This window comes from Hemibagrus wyckioides, linkage group LG01 (genome assembly GCF_019097595.1).
Source record: "Hemibagrus wyckioides isolate EC202008001 linkage group LG01, SWU_Hwy_1.0, whole genome shotgun sequence".
In the NCBI taxonomy this organism is placed as follows: domain Eukaryota; kingdom Metazoa; phylum Chordata; class Actinopteri; order Siluriformes; family Bagridae; genus Hemibagrus; species Hemibagrus wyckioides.
Genome location: NC_080710.1, coordinates 5772976 through 5794333, shown reverse-complemented (window position 1 = coordinate 5794333; position 21358 = coordinate 5772976). Strand labels below are relative to the sequence as shown.

The following is a 21358-nucleotide window of genomic DNA, read 5'->3' as shown; positions in this document are numbered from 1 at the left end:
TTACTGTGCAATTTAATGTAACTGACACCAAAGAATAATATTTTGTTAATAAAAGTAATAAATGGGTTTTTTGTACAAAACATGAATACACAATATAGAGAAGGTAAAATAAGAGAATATACAGAGTCACAGACATTCGATGCTTGATGGTAAATGCAGCTCTTATATTGTATAATGTAGAACTTTTTATCCCTCTGGAGAATATATGTTGTGTAATGTATATTAATTCTGTTCCTGGGACTGAGCAAAAGTCTCCTGTGTAGACCAGCTGCTCTCAGTATGTGTATGTGTTTGGGGAAGAATGAACAAAATCACTGCAAGGTATTAAACCATATATTTTAAATGTTATTTTCTAAAAACTTTATGATGGTAACAAGTTGTTCACAAACACGGCCTGGTCAAAATTATTAAGCATAGTTTAAATGTTTTGACTTTGATCTGTCACTGAGGAGCATGAGTACATAGTGGTCATCCTCTGTGAGCACTCACTTTCAATTATTGGGCACTGACCAAAGCAGAGAGGAAACCACTCCTTCAGGATCTTTAGAAATAAATTCCTGAATCTCTGCCCCACAAAGGCATAGATGATGGGGTTGAGGCAGCAGTGAGTGAATGCTATGCTTTCCACCCACTGTATAGCCATGTTCAGGTCCTGATACCACTGACCGGTGTTTATATAAACCAGTTGATACAGGAACTTCAGGAAGATGACAATGTTGTAAGGCGTCCAGAAAATGAAGAAAACACTGACCAAGACCAGCATGAGTCTGACAGCTTTGTGTTTCTTCTGAGACTTCATGGACATTAAAATGGTGATGATACGTGAGTAGCAGAACACCATCACTGAGAGAGGAATGATTAAGCTGAGGATGTTCAGCTCGATGTAAAAGAACAGCCTCCATTTCAGGTTTGGATATTCCACAATACACATGCATTGATTTGTGATGTTTAACTTCGTTGCTTTTGAGAAAATGATGGTTGGCAGAGAAGCTACCAGGCTGAGTGTCCACGTAAACAAAATCAGGGCTATGATTGCTCTGACAGACCAGTTCTTGGAGAGGAGAGAGGTATGGGTGTGGACAATGACAGCATAGCGGTCTATGGTCATGAGCATCATGAAGAAGATACTTCCATAGTATCCCAGCATGTACAGTGCTGTCACTGCATGGCACATGAATCTCCCAAAGACCCACTGAGTGATGGCGGCGTAATGAGCCCAGAAAGGCAATGAGAGAAGGAAAAGGAGGTCTGAAAGGGCCAGGTTGAAGAGGCACACATCTGATATGTTGGACCTTTTCTGGTACTTGACCAGGACACACAACACCAGGCCGTTGCCAATTAACCCCACGATGAAGACGATGCTGTAGATTGTAGGGAGGAAGACTCTGCTGAAGGCCTTTATGTTGTTGGTGTTGTGGGGTGAGAAGTCGTCCTCAGTTAAGTTGTAGTAATCAGAATAGTCTTCAGCTGTTTATGAAAAAACAAATCATATCATTTACTGCATTTTTTTTTTCATTGTTCAAGCTAATTACTACAAGGAAATGTTGTGATTGTTTTGCTTTTCGTAAGGTAAACCTAGCAGTAAAGAATTTTCTTTACTGTGCTTGAAAACTTTCTATAGGGAGCAATAGATTTTCTTGAACACAGTACTTAATGGTTCAGAATTAGACATAAATACATTCTACAGATATCACCAGTCTGCAAGATACTATCACTATAAAAAATAAAATAAAGAAAATAAAGAAATTCAATCAGATTTTTAAATGGAAATAATATATACTTACATATATACACATGATGACTGTTTTTTAGAATTGACAGTATTTTTAAAATAGATTTATACTTTGTTATATCTGCAGTATACGTGTTTGCATGAAAGTATTTACATGAATAATAAAAAAAAATAGCTGTAAGTTTTATTAAGTGTATTTTCATTCTTTTTTTTATTTTTATTAGGAGTTTTTTTTTACAGAAAAAAGTCACAAGCATTTAAAGCTTTGGAAAAGTCAGCTTGTGGTATTGAGGCAGATCTAATTAATACGTAACTAATGCTTTCATATTGAATTCTGCAAATCACAATTATTAATAAATTAAAAGAATTTCAAGATGTTCAAATTGATCTTATCCCATTTACCAGTGCTAAGGATGTATAAAAGCATCAGCATATTACTAATTGTTATATATTAAAAATTTATCCAAGTTAAGTTAACTCACTGTGACTGTTCATTACATACCGGATTGGGGAAAAAAGAGCGCCGTACTCCAAATCCGTCCCCAGTAATAAAGTCATACAAGCGCTAATTTTTATATCTCACTATTTTCTGTATACTATGAATGTGTACAAGTTGAAGTTTGCATTTAAGTAAAATAAAGAGAATTGCAACTAAAACCAGTTTTTTCCTTCTTAACATCTTACTGTTCCTGTCACCTAAACAAAGAATAACGGAAAAAAAACCCATCCAAACCAAACCGAAAACCGTGGTTAAAAACCACGGTACATATTGAACCGTGGGTTAACTGTATTGTTGAATCCCTACTCACCACATCTAGTTATGTTAAATAAATTCATCTTTTTAACTCCAAATGCCATGAAAAAACCTGACTGCATCAAAACATGAACATTTGTCAGTGGTATCAGGACCTGAACATGGCTATGCAGTGGGTGGAAACCCTAGAGTTCTGTCACTGCTGCCTCAACCCCATAATCTATGTCTTTGTAGAGCAGAGATTCAGGAATTTATTTCTAAAGATCCTGAAAGAGTGGTTTCCTTGTTGCTTTGGCTGGTACACAGCAACCGAAAGTGAGTTGACAGGCTCTTTGTACTCATGCTCCTCAATAATTTCCAACATAAGGATGGTTCTGCCATAAAAAAGTTAACAATTTCACACTTTGGTTAAGTTTTTGAGTATTTGTCATTTGTTTTGTTCATATTTTTGCATAGAATATATTACATTATAAAGATACCAAGTATTCTTAAATCTCATTAAAACCTTATGTCTTTTTTGTGTCAGACTACTCACACAGTAACTACTATACAGAGGCTTTATTCAGTTTTCAAAATAAAAGAAAATAATAAGCTTTAAACTGTCTGGTTCTTTCCAGTACTGCAAGGGGACACACTGACCTTGTTTCACTGGACAAGGGCAAGATTACAGTGGGGATTCAAAATCTGTGGGTATTCTTGTTTTTCTGCTAAAATTAGCACAATTTGTCCATAAAAGGACAGAAAGTTTGAGACTTTGCTGTTCTGTGAGTACGACGACGCCCCACCTCAAACATATCACAGCACAATAGCTTAGTCCCATGTTTTATATCAATATACAAAACCATCTTTCACACTCACACTTGGACTAATGAATCATGGCAATGATTTCTCACAACGAGACATGTAAGTATTATTTTTTAAAGCTGAACAGCTGACTGTGTCCATACTTGCCTGCTTTTACAAAATCTTAGAGTACTGCAGATTACTGAACACAGACATTAGTACCACTTTACTAAAAAGTCCAGACATAAATTGCTAATGTAAAATAATTAGTAATACGTTGATGCTTGTATACATCCTCAGCACTGGGAAATGTTATAAGATCAATTTGAACATCTTGAAATTCTTTTTGTTTATCAATAATATGATTTACAGATTTTTTTTTCTGTAAAAACTCCTAATAAAAATGTAAAACTAGAAAAAAAAATACACTCAATAAAACTTACAGGTTTTTTTTATTATTCATGTAAATACTTTCATCACTTTCACAATACTTTAACTTATACTGCAGATATAATAACATATAAATCTAATTTAAAATTACTATCAATCCTAAAAATAAAAAATATTACAGTCGTCATGTGTATATATGTAAATATGTATATGTAATTATTCCCATTTAAAAATTGAAAAATATGTAATTATTTCCATTTAAAAATTATTTCCATTTAAAAATCCATTAAATTATTTGTTATGGAATCAGATTGAATTTCATAATTTTATTTTGTTTTATTTTTTGGCCTCTTGGTGGTCCAGTGGCAGGATCCCACACTCTCATTGCTGTGGCCCGGGTTCGATTCCCGGGCAGGGTGCCAACCCAGCCACTGAAGAGTTAACCCTCAGTGCCGGTCCCAAGCCCGGATAAAAATGGGAGGGTTGCGAAACCTGTGCCAAATCACGCGGATCGAATGATCCGCTACAAACAGCGGACCCTGCCTTTGCATGGGACTAACGCCAGGATAAAAAAAAATTCTGTTTTATTTTTTATACTGACTTTCACATGAATCTTTATAATGTATATATGTCTATTTAAGAACCATTAAGTACTTTCAAGAAATTCAGTGGTTCAAGAATATCTATTGCTCCCTATAGAAAGTTTTCAAGCACAGTAATAAAGACTCTTTACTAGTATGTTTACCATACAAAAAGCAAAACAACCACAAAGTTTTCTTCTTTAAGTGATTAACTTGTACAATAAAAATACAATCTTGGAGTAAGTGATATTTGTTTTTTTCATAAACAGCTGAGAACTATTCTGATTACGACAAAAATCTGGACGAGTACTCACCCCACATCACTACGGACATAAAGGCTTTCCGCCAAGTCTTCCTCCCTATACTCTACAGCATCGTTTTCATCGTGGGGTTCATTGGCAATGGCCTGGTTGTTTGTGTTTTGGTCAAGTACCACAAAAAGTCCAACATGTCAGATTTGTGCCTCTTCAACCTGGCCCTTTCAGACCTCCTCTTCCTTCTCTCATTGCCTTTCTGGGCTCATTACGCCACCACCACTCAGTGGATCTTTGGGAGCTTCATGTGCCATGCAGTGACAGCGCTCTATATGCTGGGATTCTATGGAAGTATCTTCTTCATGATCCTCATGACTGTAGACCGCTATGCGGTCATTGTCCACACCTATAACTCCCTCTTCTCCAAATACCGGTCTGTCAGAGCAATCATAGCCCTGATTTTGTTTACATGGACACTTAGCCTGGTAGCTTCTCTGCCAAACATCATTTTCTCACAAACAAGCATGTCAAATAAACCAAATGTATGGACATGTAGTTTGAAATATCCAAACCTGAAATGGAGGCTATTCTCTTACATCGAGCTGAACATCCTCGGCTTAATCATTCCTCTCTCAGTGATGGTGTTCTGCTACTCGCGCATCATCCCCATCTTAATGTCCATGAAGTCTCAGAAGAAACACAAAGCTGTCAGACTCATACTGGTTTTGGTCAGTGTTTTCTTCCTCTTCTGGACACCCTACAACATCGTCATCTTCCTAAATTACCTGCATTACCTGGGTTATATGAGCACAAATCAGTGGCATCAGGACCTGAACATGGCTATACAGTGGGTGGAAAGCATAGCATTCACTCACTGCTGCCTCAACCCCATCATCTACGCCTTTGTGGGGCAGAGATTCAGGAATTTATTTCTAAAGATCCTGAAAGAGTGGTTTCCTCTTTGCTTTGGTCAGTGCCCAACAGCTGAAAGTGAGCTCTAAAAGAAGATGACCATTATGTAATCATTCTCCTCAGTGACTTCAAAAACAAAGTCACAAAAATCAAAACTCTAACCATTATTATTAGATTATTATTATTATTACATAATGTTCCCCTGGGCATATGTGCTAACAATATGTTGACATCATGAAGTGTTTAGAACATAACGTATACAGATTTATACTTTGCAAGGTTTTTTGTTTTTGTTTGTTTTTGCCTCAGTCCCAGGAACAGAATTAACATACAGTACTCTAATGTGAGCTGCCTGAATGAGGGTCTGTTCGGTACTCTCTCATTATTTTGGTACTCTGTTCATTCTACAGATTCACATTTACCATCAAATATCCTATATCTGTGACTCTGTCCACTGACTCCTTCTGTATGTTGTGTATTTGTGTTTTATACGATTAACACATTCTTTACTTTCATTAATTAAAATATTATTCTTTGGAATCAGTTTCATTAAGTTAACAGTAACCTCATAAATTGGAGTTAGGTCATTAATTCAGTGGACTGGAATCAGATATTTAAGTCCAATAGTTGCAGCTCTACCTGTACTTCAGACATAAGAAAGAAGAGTTAAAAGGAAAAAAAATATTAAAAATTAAAGAACAATTTCTGTTTAAAGTGTTCTGTTTAAAAAAAAACAAAACAAAAAAATCTTTGTATTTATTCATAAGATTCTAACAGGTATGCATTATTAGAGATTATTAGGTTTGTCTTATGGTTGATATTAGACAGGGTTTGTATTACCTGTTGTGTGTTTCTACCTGATTACAGTGAGTCAGTCAATTATTTAACTATCATTATAAAAAACTATTTCACATTTACATTTTTCTTTCAATTCTTGAGTATTTATCTTAGCTCTTGTACAGTTAACCAAAAACATTTTACCTGCAGTGCTACTTGTTTAATAAAATAGTTTAACACTTATGTTATGCTCACTATTTGGAACTTTAGTACTCTCCAGGGAAAAACTAACCTGGACATTATTGGTGTTTTAAAAGCACTACAGAAATAATGTAAAAAATATTTACAGGTCTTTAACCATAACCATTTGTGAATATTTGCAATTACTAGATCACATTAAACAATAAAAGTGTCATTCGTTTTTGTAATAAAGTTATGACTTGTATAACAAAATATATTATAATAAAGAAAATCTAGAAAAATATTAAAATGTAACACTGTTTCAATTAATATTTATTATTTTTAACTGATTTCTTAAATTCTCTCTCTTTTTTCCCTTCACTCATTCTCTCTCGCTCTCTGTTGAGCTATATGTTCCACTCCCAAGCTCCCAGTGTTCTGAGTTTCCAATGTGACTGCTGCTGCTGGGGATAGATCTGTGTGGACATCCCATGACCCAGGGGACTACTGTAGATAGAATCACTTGGAGACTATCGCGTCTTTGAACTGCCATTGCATAAGTCAGCTTTGGCAGGAAGGAATTTGTGATAAATCAATAATGAACTCAGAAATTACACTGATTACATTAGTTCCTTGGGAACTCTTGGTTGCCCAACTGCATAGCATGTGAATATAAACATTATTTACTGTCCAGTGTCACCCAAATGAGGATGAGTGTACCACAGGCAGAATTCAGAAACAGAAATTCAAATGCATCATTCAGTAGTGAAATCCAATGCAGACTCAATAATCAAAAGATACAGCACAGCAGCAATAACACAAATCAGCATAGATATTCTCAGGTGCAACACAGATGTGTAAATCCACAAGCACAGTACAGTCACTAAGGTCCTTTGGCACAAAGCAGAAATCAGTCAACCGTAAAAAGTTGAAAGCAAGCAGTCAGCAGTAAATCAGTAATCCACCGGGAGGATAAAATAGTGTTAATCCACAGATACTTTACAAGCGATGTGAGCACAATATCCGGCCTGGGGGGAGCAGGGTAAACGTCCAAAGCAGAAAAGTCCAAGGAGGAAATCTTAAATCACAATCAAAAACAGAGCAAAAAAAGTCACAGCAAATGGGCAAATGGTACATCAAAAGTAATCGAGGTGCAAGGGCAGAAGAAATGGCCGCTAACCCAGAAGTGCACGTCACGATAGCCGCTGTCCTGGAAGTGTGCTCTGACAATGAGTTCCCTTCTCTGCCTGGTTCCTCTAAAGTTTTCTTCCTCATATCAGCTAAGGGAGATTTTCTTTGCCATTGTCACCTCAGGCTTGGTTTTTAGGGATATATTTTAAGGATAAATAGTAACTTAACATTAAATTTTATGAAAACAAAAAAATTCTTTTTATTCCAGTCTGCATGGTACCTAGACCAGCACATAGATTTTGACTAAAACGAAGTTACTAATCTAAAGAACTATCTAAGATTTAACAGCCAGTGCACTTAACGTATGAATTATAGTCATACTATCAAACAGCAAATGCAGACATGTACTGGCTTGATTTCTCAAATAAGCAAAATGTTGGATGTTGAACACTTCTGTAACTGAGGGCTGTTAGAGTATATTAAATATAATGGGCTAATTTTGGAATAATGTTACACAGGAAAGCAGGGATCAGACTATGCTATATCAGTGTGGGTTTTGTTTCATTTCACACTGTGTGAAATCTTCCCAATATAATTCAATCTGAATCCTATAATATATTGTGTGATAAGATGTTCTGCAAGTCAGATTATTATATAATGAAATCCAGCTAACAACCAACATGTGATTTAAATAAAACAAAAAAAGTCTATGTTTTGCTTAAATCACTGGGGAGTGTATTCTGGTTTTTGGTAGAAAATGGTTTGCATCATTTTTAATAAAAAAAGATATAAAAAAGAAAAAAAAGAGAAAGTGTTAAAGTTAAGTATATATTTGGTGAGCATTTGTCAATTTGTTTGTTCCATCATGAAAGGCAATGTCTGTTCAATGCTACAGTAAATCACAACATGTGTATAGTATGTGATTTAGATAAACACCAGTCAAAATAGCAATCTTTTGTAGACAGCAATGCCTAATGGGCCATGGTACTGTTTTGTCCTAGTGTCTCTGAGATGAAGATCTACTGTGAAATCTCACAAAGATTTTGGCACTGAAGGGGAACTAAAATTACTGCATTTAAATTTAGTCAGTCCACACTGTAAAAAATGTCTGCAAAAATTATGGTGAAAAGCTGTCACATAGCAATAGTAATGTACTGTATAAGTCCAAAAGGTATAAGAAAACAACAGAACATATCTTTAATATTTCTATAGTGTGCACAAAACACAGGATTTTACTGTAAATTATAAAATGTTGGTAAAATTAACGATAATACAACAATGTCATAAGCAAGTAATTAACATTAAAATTTACATTATTATTCCTTCCAAATTAGAGTTGTGTATTTAAATTTACAATGAAAAACTTTTCACTGTTAAGCAAATACATTACTTGATTTTTACAAAAACAAATCTTAAAAATGTAGTACAGAATATGTTTGTTAAATGATGTTTACATTTATATTTAATATCTCATTACACATCAGTTGAGGGATGAACCAAACAGGGACCAAACAGTGGTAGTTTGGTTGTGCTATATGAGTATTAAACATAATAATGTGCTTTTACAGGGAAACACACACACACACACACACACACACACATAGATACATACACACACATCGCCAGTTACACCTGTTCATTAACCCAAAAATTCAAATATCTAAGCAGTTAATCACAACCCTAACCCAGCAACTCAATGCATTTAGGCATGTAGACATGGTCAAGACGATCTGCTGAAACTTAAACTGAACATCAGAACGGGAAAGAAAAATGATTTAAGTGACTTTGACCATAGTTTGGGTTCTTGGTGCCAGAATGGCTAATCTGAGCCAACATGGCTAAACTGCTGATCTACTGAGACTTTCATGAACAAACATCTCTAGGGTTTAAAATGCCTTGTTGATGCCAGAGGTCAGAGAAGAATGGCCAGACTGGTTTGAGCTGATAGAAAGACAACAGTAACTCAAATAACATCTTGTTACAACCTAGGTATTCCAACGAGCTTCTCAGCACAATATGTCAAACCTTGAACCAGATGGGCAACAGCAGCAGAAGACCACAACGGGTACCACTCCTGTCAGCTAAGAGCAGTCAACAGTTCTGGCTGGTGGTGGTGTACTGGTGTGGGGGGATATTTTCTTAGCACACTTTGGGCCCTTAGTACCAATTGAGCATTGATGTTGCAACTCTAAAACAATTTCAAACTGGTTTCTTGAATGTGACAATGGATCACCAAATCTCAATCCAATCCAATAAACCTGCTATGCATTGAAATGTTCTGCCACCATTCTCTCAGAACCAGCATTAATCTTTTCAGCAATTTGAACTATAGGATCAGACTACACAGGCCAGCATTTGCTCCCCCAAGACCTGGTTTTCCTTCCTTGGAAACCTTTTAGTAAGTTCTGACTAATACAGATTGGGAACATCCCACAATCCCACAGCTGCAGTTTTAGAGTTGCTTTGACTGCAGTGCAAAAGTCACAGCAGACATTTATGAATCAATCCTTGCCACCTTCCCTAGACGAGGCTATTATTATTGTAGTCCTGAAAAAGGGAAGCAACCCAGAGGAACTGGGTTCTTATAGGCCTCTCACTCCTAAATACGGACCAAAAAATTCTGGCAAAAATTTTGGCACGTAGACTTAACATGATGATTGGTGCATCCAGATCAAACTGGCTTTATTCCAAACTCTTTGTCTAATTTTAGACTTCCTTTTCATATCATGTATTCCACCACAGACCTGAATAATTTAGCCATACTGTCATTGGATGCAGAGAAGGCATTCGACTTAGTAGAGTGGCATTACCTATTTGCTGTATTGAAGAAGTTTAATCTTGGATGTAATTTCATTTCATGGATTAAATTATTGTATTCTGGTCCATGTGCAAGAATTCTCACTAATCAAACAATATCCCCTAGTTTTGAATTACATAGAGGTACGAGACAGGGTTGCTCGCTCTCACCACTTTTGTTTGCACTAGCGATTGAGCCTCTGGCTTAGGCCATTCGGGCCCTTCCGGGTATCAAAGGCTACCAAACCAAGGGTACTGATAACAAATTAGCATTATATGCAGATGATGTAATTTTATTCATTTCTGAGCCCAATGGCAGCATTCCAAATATTCTTAAATTGATTAATTTATATGGTACATTTGCAGGTTATAAAATTAACTGGGATAAGAGTGTTTTGATGTCAGTCAGGTCCAAAGATTCTTCTTGACTTCATTTGCCCTTTAAAATTGCGTCAGAACAGTTCCTATATTTAGGATTCCAAGTAACAAAAAAGGAGTTTCTGGAGAACGCTTCCTAACAGCACTTGTGTAAAGCTAAAATACATGGAGGGCTTGCCTTACCTAATTTTCTTCATTAGTATTGGGCTGTGAACTTGAGAACTTTGACGTCATGGATAAATTTATCTCAGATGGGGGAAGAGTTGGTTGGTGCTGGAAAAGGAGGATTGTCTCCCATATTCCATAAACGCAATACTTTTATCAACAACAAGTATAGCTAGTTTTATTTATAATCACAATCCTATTATTCATAATTCTATTCATATAGGAAACAGTTAAAGAAACATTTTAAATTCACCCAAATGTCATGTTTGCTTTCCATCTCAGCTAACCCCTCCTTTTGCCCATCAGCATTAGACAATACATTCAAGATCTGGAAGAATTTGGGGCTACGAAACATAGAAGATGTATATATAAATGAAAAATTTGCTTCTTTTTAACAGCTGTGTGAGATATATAATATTCCTTCTTATCATTTCTTCAGGTACCTTCAAATTAGAGATTATCTGAAGTCCAACATTCCTAGTTATGTGACAGTTAAACCCATGTATCTGGGTGCATTTCTGGGTAAGAGCCATAGGGAGAGTAGTACCATTTCTTTCCTGTACAAAGCATTAGAACAGATGAAAACTCCATCTATGGACAAAATTAAATCTATATGGGAAGAAGAACTTGCGATGGAATTCCCTATTGAAATCTGGGAACAAAGTCATGAACTTGTCCATAAATGCTCCATTAATGCAAAACACTGTCTTATTCAGTTCAAAATACTTCAGTCTTCATTACTCTAAATGTAAATTGCATAAAATATTTCCAGAAGTATCGCAAGTATGTGACAAATGTCAAGTGTCAGATTCCAAACTGTCCCACTCCTATGCTATGTGCCCAAAATTACAAAATTTCTGGGACAAAATTTTCCAGGTTTTTTCAGACACATTGGACAAATGGATTGAACCTGACCCTATTTTAATTATATTTGGAGATTCAGAGGAATTTTTGAGATTGACACAGGCCCAGCAACACTTCATCTCATATGGACTAATCTCTGCCATGAAACTGATTCTTTTGTTCTGGGGAAAAAAAGGAAGCTCCAACGTTGAAAACATGGCTGACAGAACTGATGGGCACACTACATTTAGAAAGAATAAGGTACACCTTAAAGGACAAGATTTTGATGTTTGAAAAAATTTGGTCCCCATTTATTTTCTTTCTGCAAACCTGTGTTTAAATGCGTCTGGTGCCCACAGTATCTGCTTTTGTGACCGGACAGCACTTGTGGGTGGGGTTTTTGGGTTTGATAAGGTCTTTGTTTGGTTACTCCTGTTATTTCTGTTGTTTTTTCATGCATATCTGTTTGAATGTAAGTTCCAATTGCTTGCAAATGTTTTATTTGTCTATATCTAAAAATGTAATGGCAATTGATTTCCAACTGGATTCCTAATAAAATATTTAAACAGAAATCTGTGTATGTTATAACAACATCTTATTCCAGCATCTACAATTCAGTACATCATTGAAGAGATGCAGAATATGCATGATTTGGGACAGACCTATACTCTAAATCAATTACCCTTGCATCTGAAAGATTTGTCAGTATTGGATGAAGACATTGTAAAAATCTGTGTTACTGTGAAGAAATCTGATTTGTTGTCAGCTTGTCACACAGGGCCTATGAGAACAGCATACAGAATGCATACAGCATTCAAATACACTATATTGCCAAAAGTATTCGCTCACCTGCCTTGACTCGCATATGAACTTAAGTGACATCCCATTCCTAATCCATAGGGTTCAAAATGACGTCGGTCCACCCTTTGCAGCTATAACAGCTTCAACTCTTCTGGGAAGGCTGTCCACAAGGTTTAGGAGTGTGTTTATGGGAATTTTTGACCATTCTTCCAGAAGCACATTTGTGAGGTCACACACTGATGTTGGACGAGAAGGCCTGGCTCTCAGTCTCCGCTCTAATTCATCCCAAAGGTGTTCTATCGGGTTGAGGTCAGGACTCTGTGCAGGCCAGTCAAGTTCATCCACACCAGACTCTGTCATCCATGTCTTTATGGACCTTGCTTTGTGCACTGGTGCACAGTCATGTTGGAAGAGGAAGGGGCCAGCTCCAAACTGTTCCCATAAAGTTGGGAGCATGGAATTGTCCAAAATGTCTTGGTATGCTGAAGCATTCAGAGTTCCTTTCACTGGAACTAAGGGGCCAAGCCCAGCTCCTGAAAAACAACCCCACACCATAATCCCCCCTCCACCAAACTTTACACTTGGCACAATGCAGTCAGACAAGTACCGTTCTCCTGGCAACCGCCAAACCCAGACTCGTCCATCAGATTGCCAGATGGAGAAGCGCGATTCGTCACTCCAGAGAACGCGTCTCCACTGCTCTAGAGTCCAGTGGCGGCGTGCTTTACACCACTGCATCCGACGCTTTGCATTGCACTTGGTGATGTATGGCTTGGATGCAGCTGCTCGGCCATGGAAACCCATTCCATGAAGCTCTCTGCACACTGTTCTTGAGCTAATCTGAAGGCCACATGAAGTTTGGAGGTCTGTAGCAATTGACTCTGCAGAAAGTTGGCGACCTCTTCGCACTATGTGCCTCAGCATCCGCTGACCCCGGTCCGTCAGTTTACGTGGCCTACCACTTCGTGGCTGAGTTGCTGTCGTTCCCAAACACTTCCACGTTCTTATAATACAGCTGACAGTTGACTGTGGACTATTTAGGAGCGAGGAAATTTCACGACTGGATTTGTTGCACAGGTGGCATCCTATCACAGTTCCACACTGGAATTCACTGAGCTCCTGAGAGCGACCCATTCTTTCACAAATGTTTGTAAAAACAGTCTGCATGCCTAGGTGCTTGATTTTATACACCTGTGGCCATGGAAGTGATTGGAACACCTGATTCTGATTATTTGGATGGGTGAGCGAATACTTTTGGCAATATAGTGTATGTTGAGCCCAATACTGTATTTTTAGGGAGAGATGAGAACAGAGCAGAAAGATTTGCACTTTGAAAAATATGCTATGGTTAGATTTTTGGCAGGGGCTCATGTTAGTAGATCCTAATGATGTTTCCCTGCCTGATGTTCTCTGTGACACACATGATTTTTCAATTTCCCTTTGGGATGAAAAAAGTATCTATCTATCTATCTATCTATCTATCTATCTATCTATCTGTCTGTCTGTCTGTCTGTCTGTCTGTCTGTCTGTCTGTCTGTCTGTCTGTCTGTCTGATGGTAAGGTGTTGACATCAAATACCTTGTTTCAGTAAGACCCAACTTGTCTTAAGCTGGTGTTATACAAGGATGCATTTGAGGTAGTGAACCCTTTATGTTCTGCAAAAAAGAAGCACAACATTTTGGCTGTGTACTTCTAACTAAATTTGCCTCCACATGTTCAATGAAATGTTGATCACATGCATCTGGTTTTGCTGTGCAGAGAGAAGGATTTAAAAAAAATTTGGCCATGAAAAGGTTTTCTCAGGCCTGCTACCTGACTTGCAAGTCTTGGAGGAGTATGGGATAACAATGGCAGATAAATGTTGTTAAGGGAACATTTTACTACTACACTTTAACTGCAGAACTGTAAGACTCTGAGGTATGCTCTGGCCCACATGAAGTTAATCAGTTAGAGGCTGAAGGTGTTCCAGATGTTAAAGGAGTGAAGTTTAGATCAGCATTTCATTCACTGAAACATTTTGATGTTTGTCTGCCTAGTTTGCCCCCATGTCTTAGGCATGACATCTTTGAAATGAAACAACGTTTCTCCAGGACCCTGGTGCTACATAACAAAAAACATACAATACAACAGATAACAACACAAACCTAGGACAGAAGTTTGTCCTAGCTACATAAAGTGCAACCAGGTGCAAACAGTGCAAAGACAAGACAGTGCAAAAATAGGAAGTACAAAAAACAACACAAGACAGGACACATAGCGCCGAAGAAGGAGATCAAAGTCAAGTCAAAGAAGCTTTATTGTGACTTCAACCATATATAGCTGATGCAGTACACAATGAAATGAAACAACATTCCTCTTAGAACAGAGGTGCTACACAGAACAAAAACAAAGTACAGGTAACCCAGACAAACACTGAGCTAAACTATACTACAAGGTGCAATTCTTTAAGAAAAAAAAAAATCTAGAGGATTTTTTAGATGGAGGGTTGTGGTGATGGCATCGTCCATGGAGCGTTTAGGACGATATGCGAACTGCAAGGGGTCCAGTGAGGGAGGTAGCTGGGTCTTCATGTGCCTCATGACGAGCCTTTCAAAGCATTTTATCATGATTGGTGTGAGTGCAATGGGACAATAGTCATTGAGGCAGGAAACTGTAGACTTCTTCGGCATGGGGAAGATGGTCGTTGTCTTGAGGCACTTAGGAGCAACGACGCTGCTCAGGGAATTGTTGAAAATGTCAGTGAAGACATCCACTAGCTGTTCTGCACGTTCACTGAGAACACTGCCAGAAATGTTGTGTGGTCCAGCAGACTTCCATGGGTTAACTCTGCATAGAGTTCTCTTCTTTTCAGCCTTGGAAGACAGAGCACCTGGTTGTAAGGAGGGTGGATGATCTTCCTTGCTGCTGCGTCACTGTCACAGGCAGGTGATGTGGTCTTGTAGTTTGTGATCGCCTGTATGCCCTTCCACATACGCCGGGAGTCTCTGCTGTCCTGAAAGTGGCCATGGATTCTCTGAACATGTGCCTGCTTCACCTCTCTGATGGCTAGGCTGTCTTGTCCCTTGCTCTGAAGGTGGAGTCTCTCGACTTCAGGAGAGCATGCACTTTTGCAGTCATCCATGGCTTCTGGTTGGAGCATGTGGTGATGGTCTTGGAGACGCTCACATCATTGATGTACTAATGTTGTGAACTCCTCCAAGTTGATAGAGTCACTGTTGGTTGCAGCCTCCCTGAACATATTCCAGTCAGTGCACTCAAAACAGTCCTGAGTAGCAGAGGTGGCTCCTGCTGGGCAGGATTTAACCTGTTTCAGAAGTGGTTTAGAGCGTCTTATGAGTGGTCTGTATGCTGGAATTAGCATAACAGAGATGTGGTCTGAGTAGCCAAGGTGCTGGTGAAATTTAGGGAGCACTGTTTTGAGATTTTCATGATTGAAACCTCTGGCGATAATAAACAGTCAGTCATGGTGATCATTCTGCAGATCACTAATAGCCCCATAGAGTTCACATAGAGCTTCCTTAGTATTAGTGCTCGGGGGAATGTACACTCCAAAAATAAAAGCGGTGGTGAATTTACGTTGTAAATAAAATGGTCTGCATAGTGATGCATAATGCATAGTGCATTGTGACAGGAAGTCCCGCCCCCTTTCATCCAATCAGAACACATTGTGACAGGAAGCCCCGCCCCCTTAGGACCAATGAGATTCTTCTATTTTCCGGATATCCCACCCCGATTCCCCCTCCCAATTTTTTGAATATCCGTTCACGCGCACCAGGGTTCCGTTCGCGCGCTTCAGGGTGTGTGCAAAAGTATTCGGACAGTGCGCGATGCGGGCCGCGGGGATGCGAGGCCGAAAGTATTCGGACAGTGCGCTAGGGCTGTCGCGGGAATGCGAGGCCGAAAGTATTCGGACAGTGCACGAGAGTGCCTTTCACGCGGTCGTGTCTTGAACTTTTGGTGTGATTTTAAACATTTTATTAATAACCTTTATTTTTTTTATTTGTGAAACGTAAACGGATAAATGCAAAAAGAAGATTAATGGCGTATCACTGGAGTTCTGTTATCAACGAGACCCTTATATCGATTTTTCAAGATTCTGGCAAAGAGGGTCCGTGGAAAAGCATCGCGTGTCTTCGTCGTACTCAGGCACCGCCGTCGGATCCATTGTGCGAGGAATGGCCTTTGGATTCCGGGGGCTGATGGGGTTATGTGTTTAGATACGAAATAGGGGAATTGCAGCTTTATCAGTCGAAGTGTGGAGAGACGGTCCCGAGGCGTCCGGCTTCGTTAACCTCTAACGACTGGGGTGTGTTAAAGAAGGTCTTCCTTGAGAATTTTGATGAGGATGAAGGAAAATGGAGAGGCGGCGGGAGGTTCTCTCTCCCGGAGACTTTTCCTGGTACCTCGGAGGTTTCAGAGCGAAAAGTCAAGTTTATGGCTATCTGCTTGAGTCAGGCTTCAGGCACAGTGCGCTGGTTCTACAGGGCTAGTTACTGCGTGGAGAGAGAAGGTGTATGTGAAAAACCTCGAGAGTACTTTGTCTTGGATCTTTTCAGCTCGGACTGCAGCATTTTTCATACAGTTTTGGACGTGCCGCTTGTAACATGGAGGGAGAAGTTGATGGAGACTGAGTCTAAAATTACTTCGCTCTTTCGCAGCTGTCGTGAGTGGAACGAAGCCCTAGCCGTTAACAAAATGGACCATTGATGAACACACAAAACACAGATCGTATTACGAGAGGAGAAGGGGGGAGGGGGGTGTTAGTATAAGAGAAGACTTGAACGAGAGAGGAGAAGAGTGAAAGAGAGATAGAAAGAGGAAAATGGACCCCGGCTGCGAGCGCGTGCTTAAGAGAATCAGGCCTACCCGGCTCATACCGAAGGTGTTAGAAGATGTAGAGGAAGAGATGTTCGATCATTCTTCATCTCCGGAGGATAGTTACGCAGTTCCTTTACCACCAACCCCTCCCTCGACCCCTCAGTCCTCGCAACAGCTTTCACCCCCTCGCTCCGAGGAATCCGCCATCTGGGGGCATGAGGACGTCGTCGACGAGGGTCCTGTGGGGATGGAGGTTCAGAACGGTCCTTCCGACGAGAATGCGTCCTGCGGATCGGATGACCCCAATGCCCCGCTCTCACACTGGTTGCAGAGGATCGAGTTTTTCAAATGTCTGGAATCAGCCGTGCTTCATTTACTCAATAGGACTCTGACGTTGTACACCGAAGAGAAATGCAACGGCTGTCGGATAAGACATCCTAGCCAGAGACAGCACACGTTTGCTTGACCCGCCTGACGATGTCTTTCAGACCTGCTTTCACGGTCTGGTGCGAAGGCTGTGGAACCCTCTATTCATCAGAGCCGTTGAGAAATATATGAACAGCTACGGATTTTGTGATCCGTACAGGAGCGAGGACATTAGCACGGCGACAGAGACTCTTTTGCTGGGCTATAAATCAGGAGGACCGATCTATGACCGCATCTATCGAATGTATGATGATATAACGCCTGACGAAGAGAGAATGGAACGTTTCGAAAAGCTAATCATCGATTGCTGGTATCTCCGTTAACTTGATTTTATTCAGTGTGTTATCCCTCTATCTCTTATGTTTTTGTCGATACACATGTAGTTTGATTTTATTCTATACTATTTATATATTCAGGGCTGCTATCTATTATATACGCATGTAGTTTGATTTTATTGCTGACACGTATATGTATATAGTTTTTGAAAAAATGGGACATTACTGGAGAAAACCTGTGATCGAACCTGAGACGACGGACGTCTCTCGGCTGATAGAACTCATGAGACGCTCTATCAAGAACAAAGTCTTTTCAAAGAGTTTTCCCGGCAACGCTGACTTTGAGAGACTGGAAAACATGCAGGAAAAAGTACGGAACAGTTCGACTCGGACACCGTGGAACGTCTTGGTACACAACGCCGCTATCTTGAGCAAAATCCGATTTATCGAGTTGCTTTATAAAAATCTTAAACGGACTGACGAAAGACAACGTCCGAGCGTGGCATCTTATAACGTTTTACACCCTGTTTGTCGATGTTACGAGCGTACTCGTGCGAATGAGTCACCCTGTAAACATTTTGGATGAATTAAAAAAACTACACGTCGCGATATGCGGTACTCTGGATCATTCGATCCTGGTTCAAATTTTGTTTATGATAAAACATGAATAACGTGTGTGTGTGTATTAAAAAAATAAAAGTTGAATAAAGAGTCTCCCCTCTCTCTCTGTGTATTAAAAAAATAAAAGTTGAATAAAGAGTATCCCCTCTCTCTTTGTGTATTAAAAAAATAAAAGTTGAATAAAGAGTATCCCCTCTCTCTCTGTGTATTAAAAAAATAAAAGTTGAATAAAGAGTATCCCCTCTCTCTTTGTGTATTAAAAAAATAAAAGTTGAATAAAGAGTATCCCCTCTCTCTGTGTGTATTAAAAATAAAAGTTGAATAAAGAGTCTCCCCTCTCTCTATGTGTATTAAAAACATAAAAGTTGAATAAAGAGTATCCCCTCTCTCTGTTTCTTCCTTATTCCACCCTAGGGTGTTTTTTTCGTTAGGGGTAAAATTAATCTAATTATTGAATTTAATAATTCATTCTTATTTCTAGTTAATTAGTTATTTTTATTATTAATTTTCATTGCCCCTTACAATGTATGTTGTAAAAGGAGATATACAAAATAAATTGAATCAAATCTCACCCACCGCGTGTGTATAAAAAGAATTTGAATAAAAGAATCTCAATCCATGCCTCATTTCGGGTTCAGCCATGGCCGAGAAACGTTCGATGAAAGATGCATATTATGATCCGGCTAACCCCGGCAGCTTCGGCGGGGTAGAAAGACTACGAAGGGCCGTGCGAGACGAAAAAGGGGAGCGGCCGTCTGTGGAAAGGGTTTTTTTTTTATCCGAAGAGGATGCTTATACTCTACACAAACCAGCCAGAATACATTTTACTAGAAATAGAGTTTTTGCCCCACATCCCTTGAACCAATTTCAAGCCGACCTGTATGATATGCAGGCTTTATCGAGTTATAATGATGGGTACAATTATTTATTAACGGTTATAGACGTATTTTCCAAGAAAGCATACGTCAGAGCTCTCAAAAGAAAAACATTCTCGGAGGTGGTAAAGGCTCTAGAATCCGTTTTCTCTGAAAGTCAGATCCCTGTAAAGTTACAGACCGACGCGGGAAAAGAATTTTTTAACAAGGCTTTCGAGGATTCGATGAAAAAACACAACATCGTCCATTTTTCCACATCCAGCGATCTCAAAGCTTCTGTGGTCGAAAGATTTAATCGTACTTTAAAAGGTAGAATGTGGAGATTTTTCACAGCTAACAACACACTGCGATACATCGACGTGCTGCAGGACTTGGTGAAAAGCTACAATAAAGCTCATCACAGCAGCATTAAAATGGCGCCGGAGCAGGTGACCCAGGAGAACGTCGAGCTTGTGTTTAGGAACCTGTACGGTAAGCCGCCGCTCCAGAAGGCTAGATTAAAGATGGGTTTCGAGATTGGGGATCTCGTCAGGATATCGAAATTAAGAGGGGTGTTTGATAAAAAATACGAACAGAGTTTTATGGACGAGATTTTGTCTGTGTCCGAGCTGTTCCCTCGCGACCCTCCGGTGTACAGACTGAAAGATTACGACGGGGAACCCGTCCAAGGCACCTTCTATGAGGCCGAGATGCAAAAAGTAAAAATGAGCCACGACAAAGTCTACCACGTGGAGGAGATTCTGAAGAGACGTACGGTCGGGGGTGAAAAGAGGGTCTTTGTACGGTGGAAAAATTGGCCCGAGAAATTCAACAGCTGGATCAGAGAAAGCGATTTAAAAAAAATATAAAAAACGGGGCTCGCCCGCGAGGGTTCATCATTTCGCAGTCATGTACGGGCCGAAGCAAAGAGATTTTTACATCACCCTGCCGTCCAACGCCAGCCTCGATGTTTTTAAAGATAACAAAATCTCCAGTTATCATGTGGATCTAGCCCAGCATATCGATCTGGAAGGTGAATGGCAGGTCGTCATGATATACAGTTCCTGAAAAACAAGCCTATTATGAATATAAGTTTAAAGCCGAAACATCGGGGGCAAAGAGCGAGGTGCGTCGTCACAAATTCCCGACGGGGTTTTTCGCTAACCTGGGACAGTTCAAAACGGAGATGGATGCGTCGTTTAGAAAAATCAACACTGATATTTACCTGTCATACAACAACTACCTGAGGAAATTCGATTTTCAAGTGGGCGGTCAGACTCACGTGCGATTTTACCCACCACTCGCTTACATTATGGGCCTGAAACCCGGAGAATGGTTCAAATTTGACAGGAAGCTGGCTGATCGTCCCTCCGATCTACGAGCGGGATTTTATCACGTTCTGTTACTGCGACGCCGTTCGCCCCTTTGATGAGGGTGGTCGACGTGTGTGGAACGTACAGGGACATAGTCACGACGCGTTTCGACCTGCCGTATTATTTACCGGCGAGTAAACGTCACATCGAGAACATAAAGGTCAAGATAAAAACGGATCAGAACCAAGAGGTAGAATTCACCTTCGGGAAGGTCATCGTGACGCTTCATTTTAGGCCGAAAACATACGGTGTATAAATATATATATATAAACTCTTTAACGCGATCTTCATTCAATCTCCGGCCGGAGAGGACGAAGCTACAACAGCCGAGAACGGAATAAAAATAAAATAAAATAAAATGGCTCGGGTACTAGCGATGGAGGACCCTCACAGATTCGTCCGTTACTACGAGAATCAGGCCGGAGGCGATTTAGGAGGATTTTACGGGGCTCCCGTAATGTACAGCCGAGGCATCGGCTCAATATTCTCAAAACTGTTTTGTTTCGTTTCTCCT

The 21358-nt window shown here is 39.5% G+C and overlaps 2 protein-coding genes across 2 annotated transcripts; one reads left to right on the top strand and one right to left on the bottom strand.

Moving 5' to 3' along the window:
* Positions 1-418: 418 nt before the first annotated feature.
* Positions 419-8176, bottom strand: LOC131357550 (C-C chemokine receptor type 5-like). Its single transcript, XM_058396622.1, has 2 exons — positions 8134-8176; positions 419-1467 (listed from the first exon to the last, which is right to left on the bottom strand). The coding sequence occupies exons 1-2, from the start codon at positions 8174-8176 to the stop codon at positions 419-421; spliced, it is 1092 nt and encodes a 363-aa protein (XP_058252605.1).
* On the top strand, positions 3258-6654 carry LOC131342906 (C-C chemokine receptor type 5-like). Its single transcript, XM_058374249.1, has 2 exons — positions 3258-3389; positions 4510-6654. Exons 1-2 carry the CDS (start codon positions 3362-3364, stop codon positions 5493-5495), a joined length of 1014 nt encoding a protein of 337 aa, XP_058230232.1. The 5' UTR covers positions 3258-3361; the 3' UTR covers positions 5496-6654.
* Positions 8177-21358: the final 13182 nt, after the last annotated feature.

Excerpts from the sequence above, each read along its gene's own strand:
- LOC131357550 (XM_058396622.1), bottom strand. The coding sequence starts at position 8,176 with ATGTTGGTTGTTAGCTGGATTTCATTATATAATAATCTGACTT. Across the intron at positions 1,468-8,133 it reads ATTATATAATAATCTGACTT|CTGAAGACTATTCTGATTAC; the intron begins GCAGAACATCTT and ends TTTCATAAACAG.
- LOC131342906 (XM_058374249.1), top strand. The coding sequence starts at position 3,362 with ATGGCAATGATTTCTCACAACGAGACAT. Across the intron at positions 3,390-4,509 it reads GATTTCTCACAACGAGACAT|CTGAGAACTATTCTGATTAC; the intron begins GTAAGTATTATT and ends TTTCATAAACAG.